We start from the raw sequence: 17,683 nt of genomic DNA, 5'->3' as shown, positions 1-17,683 counted from the left end.
GAGGGGGGGGGGGGGCTTCTTTTTAATTCTTTTTCTTCAGGTGGTTTGGAAATTATATAGTCAATTTCTTGCGACGTAGGGTTTCTCAGCGCTACTGATGTCTGCAGCCAGGTTTTCTTTGTTGGGGACCATCCTGGGCACTGTGGGGTGCTGAGGCCTCCACCCACCAGACGCCATTAGCCTCTTCCCTCCCTCCAGCTGTGATATTCAAAAATGTCTCCTGCCTTGACTAGTGTCACTTTGGGGCAGAATGACCCCCCTCCTTGAGCAGCACCGATATGTGGAAATTGCCACTGATGAGTCAACAAAAACTAAAATACTTGTCCTCCTGAAAACACAGGATCTTTACCACCATCTTCCAGCTTCCCTAGTTTTCTCTCACCTTATTTCCTCTCATTCTCACCTTGTGTGTGTGTGTGAAATGTGCACAGACTGTAAATATCTTGGGTTTGATGCATGACAGCAAAGGCTGTAACTGTCACTGGTTCTTCCTGCCTTGGCTGCCCCACAAGTGCTGCACCCATTGTGCCTGCTGTTTGTGCCAGTCACTGCCTTGCTTTTGTTTATGGTGTTTCCACCTCCTATGTGTCCCTAACCACATGGTGTTGAGCTCCAAAGCAGAGAGCAGGCACAGCCATGGTTGGGCAAGCAAGGGGCCAGGCATCCTAAGGCACTGCTGCAGGAAGAAGTGTGCCCAGTGGGCTCGGGGGCCACCAGGTGTCAGATGATGACTCCTGAGGTGCCAGAGGACAGTGCGGATCCTGCAGAGCTGGGAGATGATGCTCTGCTAACTGGAGGCATCCCAAGACACCAAGGGCTGGGCATCAGGCACCTGGAACCTTGCCTTGTTCCATGGAATGTTCTTCCTGTTTGCTTGGATCTCTTCTGCCAGAACTATTTTGAAGATTCTTCTTCTAAACCAATCTTCTAATTTCCTCTGTCAGTTCTTGTTTTGTGTATCTTTTATTTTTTTTGTTCCTTCTGTAAGATTTCCATGTTATCTTCCATTTGCTTTTAATCTCCAGGAGCTCAAAGGAGAGCAACGGTTCATCAGATGTTCCTTTTTAGTAGCATTGTTCTTGTTTCATGAGTCTCTTTTCTCAGAACATTCTAGACTGTTGTTTCCTTTGTTTTGTTGGGTTTTTTTAGAGAGGAATGAAGACGGAGAGACAGAGAAACATTCATGTGAGAGAGAAACAATCCACTGGCTGCCTCTTGCATCCCCCCTACTGGGGATCCAGCCGGCAACCCGGGCATGTGCCAGGAGCGGGAATCGAACCAGTGATCTTTTGGTGCACAGGACGAAACTCAACCAACTAAACCACACCAGCCAGGGCATGGTCTGTTTTTGTTTTGTAAGTTCCCTTCTCCCTGTAGAATCAATCCCCCAAAGTCGTCTATTTTTCTGTTCGGGTCTGTTTCCCACACTGGACATTCCTCAGATCCCTGGACTATCCTGGTTGTCTACTCACAATGAAGAATAAGGGCTGAGACAAGCAGGTTGGAAGGCCACAGGAGTGTGGGGAACACATGGACTCAGACCTAAGCTGGAGGCTGATGGGAACTCCGTGGTGCTAGTGTCATTGGGACTTTCCTCTTGGACCAGCTGGATTCCCCAGGGACCTTCAGTCTCATGCCTGGTAAGTTCTAGAATCTGCAGGCAGGATAGGGAGAGTGGCTCTCTCCATTTAGCATTCATTACATATAGTCACCTAGTCCCATTTGCCACCACATTCCTACCAAGCCTGGCTTCCCTCCTAGCAGTGGTGTCATGGGAAGAAAGCAAGCACCTTTCCAAACAGCTCCCTGGCCGCCCGCCTGCCTCACCCCCGCCCTCAGCCTGGCCTGTTGAGACCTGCTGTGGTCAGTGCCTCTAGAAGTTTCTACAGGTAAATCAAGCTGTTCCCTGGGCTTAGGGTTTGGCATCCATGAGTTTGGCAGTCAACCGTGGCTCCTTCCTTAGTTCCACCTTCTGGAACATACTGCAGCCTTGTACTTTAACTGGAGACTTGCGAAGGATCAAAATTGGATGATGCATTTAGTTTGCCTCAAGCCAGGATTTAACACTTGTTTTTTTTTTCTAAAATTTTTAAAAATATTTTTTTATTGATTTCAGAGAGGAAGGGAGAGGGAGAGAGATAGAAACATCAATCAATGATGACAGAGAATCATCAATAGGTTGCCTCCTGCATGCCCCACAATGGGGATCAAGCCTGCAACCTGGGTATGTGCCCCGTCCGGGAATTGAACTGTGACCTCCTGGTTCATAAGTCAATGCCCAACCACTGAGCAACACCGGCTGGGCGAACCCTTGTTTTTAATATACTTTTCATGTTTATCCACATAACAGAAGCATAAGATGCTGCCTGATTCATGAGTCATTCAATAAAGCCTATTAAGACCATTAAAATTTACTCAGTTGAATTTTGGCTTTTCAGCCACGTGTATGTTGTTCTACATACATGCATACATAGCGGGTTCCCACTGTTGCCACAGTGACAGAAAAATTCCAGAGTCAGAGAGAGCCCCTCATCCTCTTTGCCCTGGGCCTGTGGCCTCAGCAATGTACCTGTTTGCCTGTGTGTGACCTTTATAGGAAAGCAGTCCCCATGTACCTGTGGCAGAAGGCAGTAACCACTGTGGCCCAGCCCAGAACCAGGGGCCCACCCACCCCACCCACCTCTCTCTCCCTCCAGATCCCTCCTTTTCCCCTTTTTTAAAAAGCCACCCCTCTGTCATTGCTCTGCTGTCAAACCTGACGTGCACATGCAGTCTAGGAACAATGGCTGTGGGACTCAGCCACCGGCCTCAGGAGATAGTTTCAAGGCAGAAGCTCAGGGTCCAAAGGGGGCCCATGCAGGCACTGCAGTGAAGGGTTGGGCATAGGCCTCCCAGGCCCTCTTGCACCTGGGGATACTGAGGCACACACAGAGAGGGCGGCCATGGGGTCCCAGGAGTCTCTGCAGGTGGCTAGGAGCCTGCCAGGTGCTGATGGAAGTAGAGGCCAAAGAGGCTGGAAAGCAGCTGGCAGGCCGCAGTCCACCAGATGAGGAAGGCCAGGGTGCCACGGAGGAAGAGGGGTGTGAGCAGACCACCCAGGGCCCCAGTGATCCGGGCCGCCGCCTGCTGGGCCTCATCCTCCTTGGGGCCCACTGGGCCATCCTGGGCTGCTGCCAGTACTGGGGCTAGTGGGAGGGCCTGGCCCAGGCCCCAAGAGTAGCCACCTGTGAGGAGAGAGTAGAGAGAGGGACGGCTGTAGGAAGGAGGGGTGAAATAGGGGGATACAGGGACTGGAGGATGAGGAGCGGAGGAAGCGGGGCTGAGGCCTGGACGCCTCAGGGACCCCCAGGCCACCCTCACCCCACAAGGCAGTTTCCTCTCACCCAGCGTCTTGAGCAGAAGCGTGCAATTGAGGGTGAGGATGAGAGGCGTCAGGTACTGCAGGCTCACCACCGTCAGATAACAGTAGACCCGTACCACCTGGTGAGCAGGTAGCAGTGACAGGTGGCCTTCTGAGCTCCAGCTGACCCCATGCTTGGAAGGCATGGAAGGCCTGCCCTGCAGCCCGGGTTCCCTCCCAGACAAGCACCCGTACCCGCCGCTGGATCTCGCAGGCCTCAATGCGGCCAGCCTCCCGCCTCAGCTGCTCCACGCGGGCCTTGGCCAGGCAGAGGTAGGCTTGCAGGTGGGGCCGGGTCACTGCCAGCCGCAGCAGGCACAGTGCCACCAGCACCCAGAGGCGCAGTGAGTCAAAGGCTGAGTCCGACAGTCTGCACAGAAGAGGGTAAGGAGGCTAGTGAGGCCCCCTCCGCCCCAGGATCTTCCCTCAGGACTCACAGCTCTCTCATGGCTCCTCCCTGAGCCTCAGACTGGAGTACACAGAGGGGTCCCCCAGGTCCCCCTCCTGACCCCACCCCATACACACAGGAAGAAGGGTGTGTCCCCAAAGGGCGCCTGGTGCAGGAAGTTCCGTGCAATAGGCTTGGTCCAGAGCCACAGGATGAACAGGGGGGACAGGAAGCTGGTGTGCAGGAGAAACCTGGAGGCAAGGATGCAGCAGGGTGAGGCCTAGGCACCTACCATCCCCATCCATCCCCTAGGCTCCCTAACCTCTCACCCACCCGTTCCCCACTTCACTGCAGCACGGGCCGGCCTTCTGACATGGTCAGTGCATCTCGGTGGGTCTGGGCCAGCCGCAGGCCTGGGAAGGTGAGGAAGGCACCCAGCATGGAGCCTAGGATTGAAAGCCCCACACGGATGGCCAGCTTGACTAGAGGAACCCTGGGAAGAAGAGACAGGTCAGGGAACCCCACAGCCTGACAGCCGCCCCTGCCCCCCCACCCCCCCTTCCCAGGACTCACATCCAGTCCCAGCCCTGCATCTTCAGAAGTGGCTCCAGGTTCTGGTTCAGACTGGCCAGGCCTGGGGAGGACAGAGACAAAGGTGGGAACTCGGAGCCTGCGCTGCCCCGTCCTAGATGTCCTGCCCCCTCCTAGATGTCCTTTGCTCCTCAGGTAGGAGTGCACCAGTGGCATCCAGGCCCCATGCCAGGCAGGAGGGTCCCTTAATGCTCTTTTCAAAGAACAGGAGAGTGGCCCTGGCCAGATGGCTCAGTTGGTTGGAGCATCGTCCGGTACACTAGAAGGTTGTGGGTTCAATTCCCAGTCAGGGCACATATCTAGGTTGTGGGTTTGATCCCCAATTGGGGTGCGTATAGGAGGCAACCAGCTGATGTTTCTTTCTCACATCAATGTTTCTCTCTCTAAAAAATAAAGAACAGGAGACTGTATCAGGCAGACCCTGGATTGTGCTGGGGGACATGGGAAAAGCAAGGGAGCATGAATGGGCGCTTACAGGATTACACCAGGAATTGAGGGACGTGAAGGGCTCCCCCGGGAGAGAACCGGAGTCCTGGAAAGAACCCTCAGTAGTTCAGACCCCTCAGTAGTTCAGAGTAAAAGCAAGTAAATATCGATTCACAACCAAAATCACCAAACACACAAGGAAACAATCACCATAAAGGAGATTCGGCAGGAAAAAAACAAAAGACAGTGTAGACTTCAGAAACGGGTATTATCAGCTTTGTATGAGATGACTGAGGAAAATAAAAGCTGGAATGACAGAACAGGTGACCCAAGATTACCTCAGCTGGTCAGGTACATTCACAGAGAAATCAACCTTTTCCAAAGGAAAAATATAATTACTGAAATGACAGGATATTAAACATTAAATTAGAAACAGCCAAGGAGGAATTCATGAATTGGATCTGAAGAAATCACTCAGATTCCCACTCAGAAAGAAGAAGGTGGGGAATATGAAGGGAGATGGAGACAAAGAGGACAGAATAGGAAGTCCAGCATAAGTCAAGTCAGGGCCCCAAAAGGAGAGACAGAGAGAGAGAATGAAGGAGAACAGGAGATACTGCAAAAGAATGGTTGAGAAGTTTGCAGAACGGATGCCACACACAAAAGACATCAAACCAGATAAATACAAAGACATCCATACCTAGACATACTGGTGAAATTGCAGAATACCAAAAACAAAGAGGCTGCAGAGCAGCCTAGGAGTTAAAACAGATCACCTATAAAGGAAGGACAGTTAGGCTGGCAGCCACTATCAAAAGTAACAACAGAAAAGGAACAATATAAAGTATAAAAGTAAGATGGCAGAAACAAGGCCAAATATGTCCAATCACAATAAAAGACAGATTAAACTTCAAAGTTAAACAACACAGATTGATACACTTGATTGAAAATACCCAGCTATGTTTTTTAGAGATATACCTCAACATGAGGTCACTGGAAGGTTGAGAGAAAAGAGATATTAAAAAGACATAACAAATACTACAAAAGAACACTATATAAAGACTATATTAAAATCAGACAAACTAGACTGAGGTAGAAGTGTTACTAGAATCAGATACATCATGATAAAATGGCTGATTCAGCCATTTGTAAAACTGTACAATAAATTCTTTAGGGACAGAGACATGTGTGATGAAACTGTTTTGTTGTTGTTTTTCAATGTTTTTATTGATTTTAGAGAGAGGAAGGGAGAGGGAGAGAGATGTGAGAGTGAAGCATCGACTGGCTGCCTCCTACACGTCCCCTACTGGGGATCAAGCCCACCACCCAGGAATGTGTCCTAATTGGGAACTGGTGCGGGGACGAAGCTTAACCAAGTGGGCCACACCGGCCGCCGGGGAGAAAAAGCAATGATAACCATGAAGTTTGAGGCCTTGGCCGGGAAGCTCAATTAGAGCGCCACACCTCTAGCCAAGGCTGCGGGTCTGATCCCCACTCAGGACGCATACAAGAGTCAACCAGTGAAAGCATAGTAAGTGGAACAACAAGTCGATGTTTCTCTTTGTCTTTCTCTCTCTTACCCTTTCTCTTCCCCTCTCTCTCTCTAAAAATCAATTTAAAAACAAACAAACAAACACAAAACTTGCCCTGCCCAGTGTGGCTCTGTGGTTACAGCATCTGCGAGTTTGATTCCCAATCAAGGACAAGTACCTGGGTTGCAGGTTCGATCCCCAGCCCTGGCAGGGGCCCATGCAGGAGGCAACCAATCTGTGTGTCTCTCACTTGGATTCTCTTTCTCTCTCTCTCTCTCTCCCATGCTTTCCCTCCCTTCCTCTCTCTCTAAAAATCAACGAAAAAGAGATCCTCAGGTGCGGATTAACAACGAAAAAAATCTTAAAACAAACAAACAGTTTGAGAGACGGTCGGGGCTGAGAACAGGGGGAAGGCAGTGGGACCAGGAAGGAGCACCAGGGACACACAGAAGTGCTGGGATCCAGTTCTTACTTGAGAGGCGGTTCATGGGTGTTTACACGATTATTATCCTTTGTAACTTACATATGTGTGTTATTTTATGTATCAAACATTATGTAATTTAAAAAATAGAAAAGTGAGGAGAATTGGTGATAATAAAGCTCAAGGAATCAACAGGGCCCTGTAAGCCACAGTGAAGAAATGGGTCTTTATTCAAAGACCATTAGAGTCTGGTCTCAGGCAGAGAGGTTGCATGATCCAAATTATGTTTTTAAAAGATCAATCAAATAATAGAAAAAGCCAAAACAAAAATGAGAAACTAAGAAAAAATAGAGAACTCCTACAAATCAATAAAAGGGTCAACAACCCAGTAGAAAATTGGGCAAAAGAGCAGAGCTTTTCTGGAAGGGAAATAGAAACAAACAGCTTCTTCAGCATATGAAAAGGTGCTCGCCCTGGTCGGTTTTGCTCAGTGGATAGAGCATCGGCCCTTGAACTGAAGGGTCCCGTGTTCGATTCCAGTAAAGGGCATGAATGTGAAGCAACCAATCGATGTGTCTCTCACACATCGATGTTTCTCTCTGTCTCTTCTCCTCCCTTCCACTCTCTCTAAAAATCAATGGGAAAATATCCTTGGGTGAGGATTAACAAAAACAAAAGATGCTCAGCCTCACTTATATTTTCGCCCATTAGCTCACCCAAGATGAAGAGGTCAGAGGAAACCCATTGGAGAGGGTGTGGGGAAATAGGCCTGTTCATACATGGTTTCCTGAAGGACAATTTGCAACATTATTCAAATTACAAATGTACTCTGGTGCACGGGGCTACAGGCACAAAGCTATTCCCATACCACATTGTTATATAACAACATGGTTTTGTGCAACAACCATTTACTAGCAGAAGACTTAAATGTCCATAAATAGAGAGACAACCAAGATGGCGGCATAGGTAAACACCTGAACTTACTGCCGCGCACAACCATATTAAAACTACAACTAACAGACAAAACGAATATCATCCAGAACCACGGGAAGGCTGGCTGAGTGGAAATTCTACAACTAGAAGGAAAGAGAAAAGCACATTGAGTCCGGTAGGAGGTGCAGAGGTGTGGAAGTGTGGAGGTACAGGGGCTGGCAGCTGGGTACACTGTTGTCTTTTTCAATCGGGAGGGAGATACAAGCTCCTGACTGCTTTGAACTCCAGTTCCGGGTGAGAATTTGGGGACCCAGACTCATATGGAGAGAAACTGGACTATCGGGCATCGGGCCGGAACGTGAGGGTAGCTTTCTCACAGAGGTGCTTGCAGCAGTCATTGTTCCTGCAAGGGCCACGGGACACAGACCCAAGGACCGCTCCGCTCTGAGGCAGAGCAGACTGGCAGCCATTGCAGTTTGCTCCACCATGATGACTCCCTGAGACCCCGCCCAACCCAATTTATAGCCCCACCCAAGCTGTGTGCAAAGGCTTTTGCATATGAATGGCCTGGCCTTTCTCCCCCTAAAAACCTGGGCAGACTCGGTGAGCACCAAAGCCCCACTGAAGCAAGTCCTGTCCCATAAGGGTGTCTCCAGCACAGAAGTTCTCCCATTGTAGACACAACTGGTCCTCACAGCCAGTTGGCCTGGAGGTCAATTGCTCCCACTGATACCAACAGCAATCAAGGCTTAACTACAACAAGACGGTGCACAAAGGCCCCAAAGGGGTGCACCAAGAGTGCCCACCTCAGGTAATTAGGGAGGCTGAGCCACTAGGCCCTATAGGACACCTAGCACACAAAACCACTCTATCAACACAGGGAAGCAGTCAAAATGCGGAGACAAAAACAGGTCACAAATGACAGAAATGGAGGAAAGCAAACTACTGGATATAGAGTTCAAAACTACAGTTATAAAAAAAAAATTTTTTAAATTTTAAAAAACTACAGTTATAAGATTTTTCAAGAATCTTCTAGAAACCTCTGAGAAATTTAGTGAGACCCTCAAGGATATGAAAAAGCACCAATTAGAAAGTAAGCATACACTGACTGAAATAAAGAATATTATACAGACTCCCAACAGCAGACTAGAGGATCCCAAGAATCAAGTCAAAGATTTGAAATACGAAGAAGCAAAAAACACCCAACTGGAAAATATGAAGATAGTGCAAGGAGCCTCCGGGACAACTTCAAGCGTACCAACATCCGAATTATGGGGGTGCCAGAAGAAGAGAGAGAGCAAGATATTGAAAACCTATTTGAAGAAATAGACAGAAAACTTCCCCTACCTGGTGAAAGAAATAGACTTACAAGTCCAGGAAGCACAGAGAACCCCAAACAAAAGGAATCCAAAGAGGACCACACCAAGACACATCATAATTAAAATGCCAAGGGCAAATGACAAAGAGAGAATATTAAAAGCAGCAAGAGAAAAACAGTTAGTAACCTACAAGGGAGTACCCATACGACTGTCAGCTGATTTCTCAACAGAAACTATGCAGGCCAGAAGGGAGTGGCAAAAAATATTCAAAGTGATGAATACCAAGAACCTACAACCAAGATTACTCTACCCAGCAAAGCTATCGTTTAGAATTGAAGGTCAGATAAAGAGCTTCACAGATAGGAACAAGCTAAAGGAGTTCATCACCGCCAGACCAGTATTATATGAAATGCTGAAGGGTATTCTGTAAGAAGAGGAAGAAGAAAATGGTAAAGATAAAAATTATGAACAACAAAGTGACAACAAATACATATCTATCAACAAGTGAATCTAAAAATCAAGTGAATAAAAAATCTGACAAACAGAATAAACTGGTGAATAGAATAGAATCAGGGGCATAGAAAGGGAGTGGACTGACAATTCTTGGGGGGGAAAGGGGTGTGGGGGGTGCGGGAAGAGACTGGACAAAAATCGTATACCTATGGGCAAGGACAGTGGAGGGGGGGTAAGGGCAGGAGGTGGGGTGGGAACCGGGTGGAGGGGAGCTATGGGGAGAAAAAGAGGAACAACTGTAATAATCTGAACAATAAAGATTTATAAAAAAAATAAAAAAGAATGCCATTAAAGGTAATGCCATAGGTAAATATAAAAGAGAGTGTAGCCCTAACCGGTTTGGCTCAGTGGATAGAGCGTCGGCCTGTGGACTGAAAGGTCCCAGGTTCAATTCTGGTCAAGGGCATGTACCTTGGTTTTGGGCACATCCCCAGTGGGGGGTGTGCAGGAGGCAGCTGATCGATGTTTCTCTCTCATCGATGTTTCTAACTGTCTATCCCTCCCTCTCCCTTCCACTCTGTAAAAAATCAATAAAATATGTTAAAAAAAAAAGACAGTATAAATAAATAAAAATAAATAAATAAATAAATAATAAATGTCCATAAATGGGGTCCTAGTTAAATAATAATAGAACATCCATAAAATGAAATACCATGTAGCTGTCACAAGAAACAGTACCATATGTAGCATCAAGGGACAACCTCCAACAGTTATTATATTTAAGGGCAAAAGACAAGGTATTAGAGATATCTACGCTGCTTTATGGGAATAAGGAAAAGTGGCGCCCAGGTTTCCTCTGGGGACCAGAACCAGTGTGGAAGTGTAATTTTCACTCTCGTATTTATTTTATAAATTTTGTAGCATTACCCATTTCCTCCCACAAATTAAACAAAAGTAGGTAAATATTAAATTACTGTGGCTGCTGGGTAGAGGACAGACTAGCGGGCAACAGAAATGCCTGTGTGAAGAGCTACAGCCACAGGTGTCTGCCAGACAGTGAGGTAAGATGCCCTCTTATCCCCAAGCCCAAGGGGGCACCAAGGTGGCAGAAATCCATAGACACCGTCTGGCCCCAGGAGTCCCCTCCTACTACAGTGTGCAGGTGGATCAAGCCGCTAAACCCCACACCCGGCAGCTCACAGGAGGGAGTGGCCGGTGTCTACCCCACGCCCTGATGCACGTACCTGGCTCCAGGCCTAGCTCCAGGGTCTCCTCTGGCACCACCTGCACCAGCATGGCCAGAAGCAGGAAGAGGAAGGCAAAGGTAAGGCAGACGGAGCGCTCGCCCCCCTCCTCGGCGCTGAAGTACAGCCGAGTCACTGTCAGGAACATCTTCCTGGCGGCAGAGCTAAGGAGGCTTCCACCTGTGATGCCCCTGCCCACCCCACCACCTCCAGCCAGTGACACCCCAAATCCAGGGCACAAACACCAGGTTTGGGTTTGGGGTCCTGGGGAACAGGAGACTGACTGAGGAGAAGAGTGAGCTGATAAACAAGCCCAGGACACAGGTGAGAAGGCTGCGCACGCCTGTGTCAGCAGCACGGGGTCTGCGCATGGCAGGTGCGCCTGGGCTGGGCCTCCGGCGTGGCTGTCACACTGTGTGCAGCCAGTCGGAAATGGCCAGCACGGCAGTCTCTTCAGGGGGTCCCGCCTCCCTTACCCATCTCGCCTCCTGGCTACATCACAGCACGTTCCTCTGCGGAGCTGGCAGGCACAAGGGCCGTGTCTCCAATCTGCCTGGCAGAGGCCCAGGGCTTTCAGAAGAGTGTGGGCCTCAAGATGGGCTTTCCTTCTCCCCAAGCCCACGGCACAAGGACATTCTCTCCTACGTGGGTCTCTAAAGTCACAGGTTCACTCTGTTCCCTGTGCAGCTGAACAAAACAACTGCAGAGGGGCCATCTCCCTCCCGGCCCCTGCCTCTGGGCGGCCTGGTGCTTTCACTGAAAGGGTGGACAGGGATGGGGTGTGCAGGCTTGGGCGAGGCCTCAGGAGGCCTGCAGCACCCCATCTTCCTTGCTGCCTTTCCGTGCCTGCAGTGTGGGAGCCTGGCCCAGCCTGCTAGAAGGGGGACTCCTGGGAGCAGAGATGAGGCCCCCCTGCTGGGCCTGGCCCAGGAGAGCAAATAGGGACTGCTTTCCCCCACCGAGTTGGGGTGAGGTTTGGGTCACAGCCGTTCATAACCAACTACCAAATAGGGGAGACAGGAAGCCTCAGTCAGGCTCCCACATGCCTCCCGTCTGCCCCCCCACCCCTCCCCTAGCTGGAAGGATACATGGAGAAGGCAACGGTAAGCAGACACCAAAACACAGCGATGTTGGCCTCCCTCGCCGGGCCCAGGACATAGTAGTAAGCCTCTGTGAAGAGGTACACGCCCCCCGAGTACACGGCAAAGTCCACGAACCACTGGTATTCCAGGAAGAAGCGCAGGACTGCGGGACACCCTATTCAGCCAGCTGCCTCCCCAGGCCTTCCCCCAACCCTGCCCACCCAGGGTCTCCCCTTACCCACCCACCCTGCCAGGGGACAAAGTGAGGGTGCTGGGGGCCCGCTGGACTGTTACCGAGGGCATCCACGGCTGTGAGGGGGCAGGTCTCCAGCTGGAAAGGGGCATCTCGGGGGACACACAAAGTCTTCTCATCACTATAGCCATTGGCCCACCTGGTGGGGAGGGGAGAGTCAGAGCAGCATCCTCCATTTCTCCCTTCCCAGCCCAGCCCGCCTCTCCCTGCCGCAGCCTGAGGGCCTCAGAGTGCCACCCTCGAGCACAGGAGCTGGCGGGAGGCGCCTTCTCCCCAGTTGGGGTACCCTCTACACACCAGGTTGCAGGCACCACCCACCCACAGGACTGGCCCACAGCAAACTGCCAAGCATTCAATGCCGACTGAAGGCAGCCCAGGTATGATAGTAACAAATCATTCATCCTGGGGTGTCCAGATTCCCATCTGGGGTGCCTCGTTCTCCTCTGTGCCCAGAGCGGTGCCCGCGAGCCGGCAGGGCAGGCCCTGTGCCCCTGCAGCCTCCCCTGAAGCTGGAGGCTCACTCACCGCTCCCTCCTGCCTCTGGGCCTCTGCTTCCCTGCCAGGGCCCGCAGCTCCTCCTCCGACGGGTGCTTGTACCGGAAGAGGCTGAGGGCAAAGACAGGCAGGTGGTCAGGAAAGCTCGGGCCTGGGGTAGGGCTCTGATGTCAAGGCAGTGAACCCCAAAACTCGGGACTAGAGTCAGAGGGAGGGCTGGGCCCTAGAACCCTGGTGACAGGAGGAGCAGCGCCCATGGGAGGCCAAGGGAAGGCTCGGGAGGGGGGCGGGGCAGTGCAGCAGGGGTGCAGACACCCCTGGATCTGCGGGCTAACGCTCCTAGCGAAGGAGAGAGTGCAGTTTCCACAAATCTCAGGAAGGGGCCCAGACCCAAACAGGGACCAAAAACATTCCAGGAAACCTCTACAGTGAGCGAGGAGTGGGAGGGAGGTGACGGGGGAGCAGCTGCTCTTCCAAGTGTGGATATGGTCCCGTGTGTGTGTGTGTGTGTGTGTGTGTGTGTGTGTGTGTGTGTGTACACCTGTCAGAACTGATCCAACTGCGCCCTTCCAAAATATGCAGTTTACTGTACATCAACCACATCTCAATAAAGTTGTTTAAAAAAAAAACTACCTGCAGGGCCTGAGGCGGGCCGGGGCTCACCTGCCATTGCAGAGCAGCCAGCGAGCAAAGGAGCAGTGCGGCGCCAGCCTGTGCATGAGGGTGGCCGTGAGCAGGGTCACCACCAGCTGCACCCCGAGGATCGCCTGGGGGAAGGGACAGGACAGGCAGTGCCAGCCAGAGAGTAACTCGATTACTCCCGGAACCAGCTATTTATAGCGATGCAGGGCCAGGTGGGGGAGGGGCCTCCCTGGCTCCAGATGTACCTTGGGGAGGGGGACTGGGGTGAGCTCAGACCCAACCCTGGGAGACCCTACTGACCAGGAGCCGCACACCTGGCTGGGGGGAGAGCGGGATGGAGAACAGATGCTGGGGAAGAGACAGGTCAGGCAGGTGCGCTGCCAGGCTGTGCCATGGGTATCAGGTATTCCTCTCCCAGCCTGGTGTCCCTCCCCTGGAAATGAAGTGCTTCCTATTTTGTTTCTTGTTCTCTCGGGACAGCCTTCTGGACCTACAATGACCCTGGTACGTCCAGTGAGAAGTGGCCCCTCTCCAGCCACAGTCCCTGCCTTGGCACCACTGCCTCGAACCAACTTCCAGCTTCGGTGTTCACCGGCGGCCCTGTCCTCATTTACCCTGATGGCTCAGTCACCTCTCTCCTCTCCACCTCCCCTTTCACAACCTCCTCAGCTGGCCACTGCCCGCTTCAGGATAACGACTTAGCCATGAGTGGGATAACTTTTTTCTCCATTAGGAATTTTCTCACCAAATTCTACATAACAACCGTTTACACAATAATTCATCACACATTTTCACACACTTGTTTGTAAACATTTTAGGAGAAATGTTTTTGGTAATCAGTCTGAAGCTGAAGCTGCCTGAATATAGTAATTTTGTAACTTGTAAAATGTGCTCAGGGGAGTTGCCTACTAATACTATGGCATATAATGAACAACTAAAATGAAATAAAGATTAATATTAATAATTGAAATTATCTTACCAGACAAAAAATAAGCTAACTTTATGTTTTAATATTTAAAAAAAATATGTTTCGATTGATTTTAGAGAGAGGAAGGGAGAGGGGAAAGAGAGAGAGAGAAACATCCATCGGCCGCCTCCTACACATCCCCTACCTGGGATGAAGCCCACAACCCGGGCATGTGCCATGAGCAGGAATCGAACTGGTGACCTCTTAATACATGGAACAATGCTCAACCAACTGAGCCACACTGGCCAGGGCAAAAAATAAGCTGGGTTCAAAAGGAAAAGCTCAGTGGGATAGAAATCAGGCCTAGCACTGTAATTCGGAACGACTGCTGAGAAACCCATCATCACAATAACCAACTCGTAGAATACGTTCTCTATGCCTGTCACTTGTAAACTGAGCCCATGAGTATTTTTTCAGCAATGGGTGTGGAGTGCCATCATCTGATCTCTAAATCTCACTAATCTAGTCTCATCGTTCCCCCTCCTCCTACCAAATACAAATTGGCCAGTAGGCACTAATGACCACGGCATTGTCAAGGTCTGTGGGCACCCCCAAGCCCAGAGGGCCAGGCTTTCCCACCCATCCTTCCTCCCAGCACCCCCTCTCCTCTCCTCTGGGGACCCCCAGTGCCTCCCACCAATGCTCTCCAAACTCCTGGACACCTTTGCCTGCTTTTCTCCTCCCTCTGCCGGCCTCTCTCCTATGTCCCCATCCTCTGCCAGGGGTTTAACCAGTGACCTGGCCCAGCATGACCCCAACAAAGCAGTCCCCCCAGCCTGGACCTCTCGGCCAAGCTCGCAGAGCTGTGCTTCCCCAGGCTGTTTCGGGAGCCCAGCCCCCCCGCCCCTCACCCCGAGGACACAGCACTGAGCTCCTCCAGGGGATGCCAGACCCTCCCCAGTCTCACAGTCCACATGCAGCTCTGCTCCTGCCAGGCCCAGCTCAGGACCACCACGCCCCACTGCCTGGCTCTCTCCCCAGTCCTCCCTGTGTCCAGCCACTGGGGTCTCAGAGGCCCTCCAGACCCAGGGCCCTCCATCACTGACTCCATCACCCCTCTACACACACACACCCTCCCAGTGAGGGGGACCCATGGTTCAAACTGTGGTCCCAGCACCTACGACAGGAAGGAAGAACCAGAGGGAGGGTAAGAGAAGGAAGACTGCGTCCTCCACCTAAGGGCCCTCCACCTAAGGGTCTGTCCAGGGGTGTTTCTCATGCCCGCCCCCAGCAGCATCCAGCCTCCGGGGTCCCGCTCTGCAGATCTCCGGAGATCTTCTAGAGCAGTGGTTCCCAACATGGGCACACCCACAGGAGGGCAAATTTGATTTCTAAGGGGGGCAATGGAGAATGAGTCATTAACTGAATTTTTTGCATTTCTACGGTTCTAGGGGCCCCATAGACAGTATATAAATATATATTGTGACATATTTATACATTTCAGTTCTCTATTATGTGTTTTGAAACTATCTGCTATTTTTTCATATCCCTTCATATTATGATTATTTTTTAAACAATGTCTTAGTGATTTCTTCCTCAGTACTTCAACTGTCCTTTCGGGTTTTTTTTTTTATTTCCCTCTTTCATGGGTGCCATGTTCTTTGGAAGCTTGTTTAGACCAAGTTAATGGCCTTTCAGGCTTCCTCCACGTGAATAGGAGTTCACTTTTGAATAATAAGAATTACATGTCACAGGGGGGCATCAGGACTTAGGGATGCTCAGGTGGGGGATGGCCAAAAAGAGGGTGGGAGCCACTGTCCAGAGCCTCCCATCCACCCACTCCCTCCGCTGCTCGGAGCCTTCCCCGGATCTTTCCTCCATCCCGGTTCTGAGCGCCCTTCCCTCCCCTATGGCCCACGGCATCCCGCACCGCCTAGAGCGCAGCCCGCTTTCGAGCACCCGCTCCACCAGCTCGCACTGCAGGCTCATCTCCGCGCCCCCCCCCCCCCTCGGGACAGTCCTCCTCCAGGCCCCGCCAGGGTCAGGTCGCCTATGGGCCCCTCCAGACGGCCCCTCCTTCTGCCCAATCCGAACCCATGGGGGAGGGGGTGCGGGGGGGCAGGGGGCGCGGGGCGGACTAAAGTTGAGAACAAACTCAAATTTTGGAGCCGGAGACGCGAGAGCCTGTGGGTCCCGCTGTGCGGTCTCCAACCTGGGACCCGCCCGCCGGGAGGCCACCTGGACCCCCTCCGCGCGGCCCCTCCGTTCAGGTCTCCCCGGCGCTTCTGCGCATGCCTGTGCCCGCGGGCACCCACCAGCGCGGCCCCACGCTCCTCCGGGGGCCCAACCCAGAGTAGGCCCCAGCGGGACCCCAGGCCTTCCTCGTGGGGCCCTGAACGTGCTCGGCCCCCAGTCCCCTCCGCGGGATCCCAGACCCCGAGAGGGCACCACCCCAAAAGACTCGGGGCTTCCCGTCCCCATGGGTCCCGCAGCGAGATGCTGACCCCCGAGAGGACACAAGGCGCTCTGCGCGACCCGGAGTCTCTACAGCCCCCAACCCCGACGAAAGGACCTCCGTCCTTTCCGTGTCTCCCGGGACTCCCACGGCGGGACCCTGCGCCCCCGAGGGACCCCACACGCCTCAGGACTCCCGCTTACCATGTCGCGGGCGGGAGCGCGGTAAGCGGACCCTGAACCAGGCACTTATGAGAACTCGACCAATCAAAGTCAGACTGTGGTCTGACAAGCAGCCCATGCGACCAATCACCGGGCTTGTACGCGGAGCACAAACCGAGAGCCCCGGGGTCGCTGGCGTTGCATGCCGGAAGTTGTAGTTCGAAGACGTCCGATGAGCTCGCCACAGTTGAATCGGGACTGTATCAGGGACACACCTGTGCGACCGCCTGCTCTTAGACTCGGTCTCCTCACCTGCACCTGCCTCGCAGATCTGCGGCCGATACACCTGTTCACGCAATCACTCACTGTCTCCGGTGGGACAGCTCTCAGCATGAAACTCCTGATCCAGAACATTAACTGGCCTGGCTGGCGGGGCTCAGCGGTTGAGTGTCGACCTATGAACCAGGAGGTCACGGTTCTATCTCTATGAACCAGGAGGCCACGGTTCTATCTCTATGAACCAGGAGGTCACGGTTCTATATCTATGAACCAGGAGGTCACGGTTCTATCTCGGTCGGGGCTGTGGGCTTGACGTGCCCAGGTGGGAGGCTTGGTCCCTAGTGTGGGCGCGTGCGTGTGGGATGCAGCCGATGGCTGATCCTCTCTCATCAATGACGTTTCTATCTCTCTCTTCCTCTCCCTCCCTCTCTGATATCAATAAAAATGTTTTTTAAAAAATAACATTAAATGGCTCCCACTGACTAAAGACGCCCAAGGTCTCACACTAAATTCAGACCCCTCTGCCTAACTTCAATCTGCCGCCAGTACTGTTGTGCGCACTACAGTACAGCTTGCCACCAGCCACTCCATCTCATACCTTCAGCATTTGTAAATGCTGTCTTCCATCTCAGAATGCCTCCTTTCTGTGGCATCATTCCTCTCTATCAGCCAGGACTTTGTGCGCGTGCACACACACACACA

At 51.9% G+C, this 17,683-nt stretch overlaps 1 protein-coding gene across 4 annotated transcripts; it reads right to left on the bottom strand.

The window, feature by feature from the left end:
• Positions 1 to 2,091: 2,091 nt before the first annotated feature.
• On the bottom strand, positions 2,092 to 16,815 carry TMEM161A (transmembrane protein 161A). Of its 4 annotated transcripts, none has more exons than XM_081093258.1 (12): positions 16,745 to 16,815; positions 13,201 to 13,304; positions 12,568 to 12,648; positions 12,084 to 12,181; positions 11,796 to 11,952; positions 10,708 to 10,859; positions 4,362 to 4,422; positions 4,138 to 4,281; positions 3,926 to 4,039; positions 3,596 to 3,770; positions 3,384 to 3,480; positions 2,092 to 3,224 (listed from the first exon to the last, which is right to left on the bottom strand). In XM_081093258.1, the coding sequence occupies exons 1-12, from the start codon at positions 16,745 to 16,747 to the stop codon at positions 2,971 to 2,973; spliced, it is 1,440 nt and encodes a 479-aa protein (XP_080949384.1). In that variant the 5' UTR covers positions 16,748 to 16,815; the 3' UTR covers positions 2,092 to 2,970. The 4 variants fall into 4 exon arrangements, with proteins under 4 accessions (XP_080949384.1, XP_080949386.1, XP_080949387.1 ...); XM_081093260.1 differs by having other exon boundaries at positions 2,098 to 3,224; positions 13,171 to 13,304; positions 16,745 to 16,783; XM_081093261.1 differs by lacking the exon at positions 13,201 to 13,304 and having other exon boundaries at positions 2,098 to 3,224; positions 16,745 to 16,777.
• Between the last annotated feature and the right edge of the window lie 868 nt (positions 16,816 to 17,683).

This window comes from Myotis nattereri, assembly GCF_964212035.1.
Source record: "Myotis nattereri genome assembly, chromosome: 5".
Lineage (NCBI taxonomy): Eukaryota > Metazoa > Chordata > Mammalia > Chiroptera > Vespertilionidae > Myotis > Myotis nattereri.
This window is presented reverse-complemented; position numbering and strand designations above follow the sequence as displayed.

Coding starts and splice junctions, on each gene's coding strand:
- TMEM161A (XM_081093258.1), bottom strand. Junction 4,423..10,707: donor GGAGCTAGGCCTGGAGCCAG/GTACGTGCATCA, acceptor TGTCCTCCCCAG/GCCTGGCCAGTCTGAACCAG. Junction 4,282..4,361: donor ATGCAGGGCTGGGACTGGAT/GTGAGTCCTGGG, acceptor TCTTCTTCCCAG/GGTTCCTCTAGTCAAGCTGG.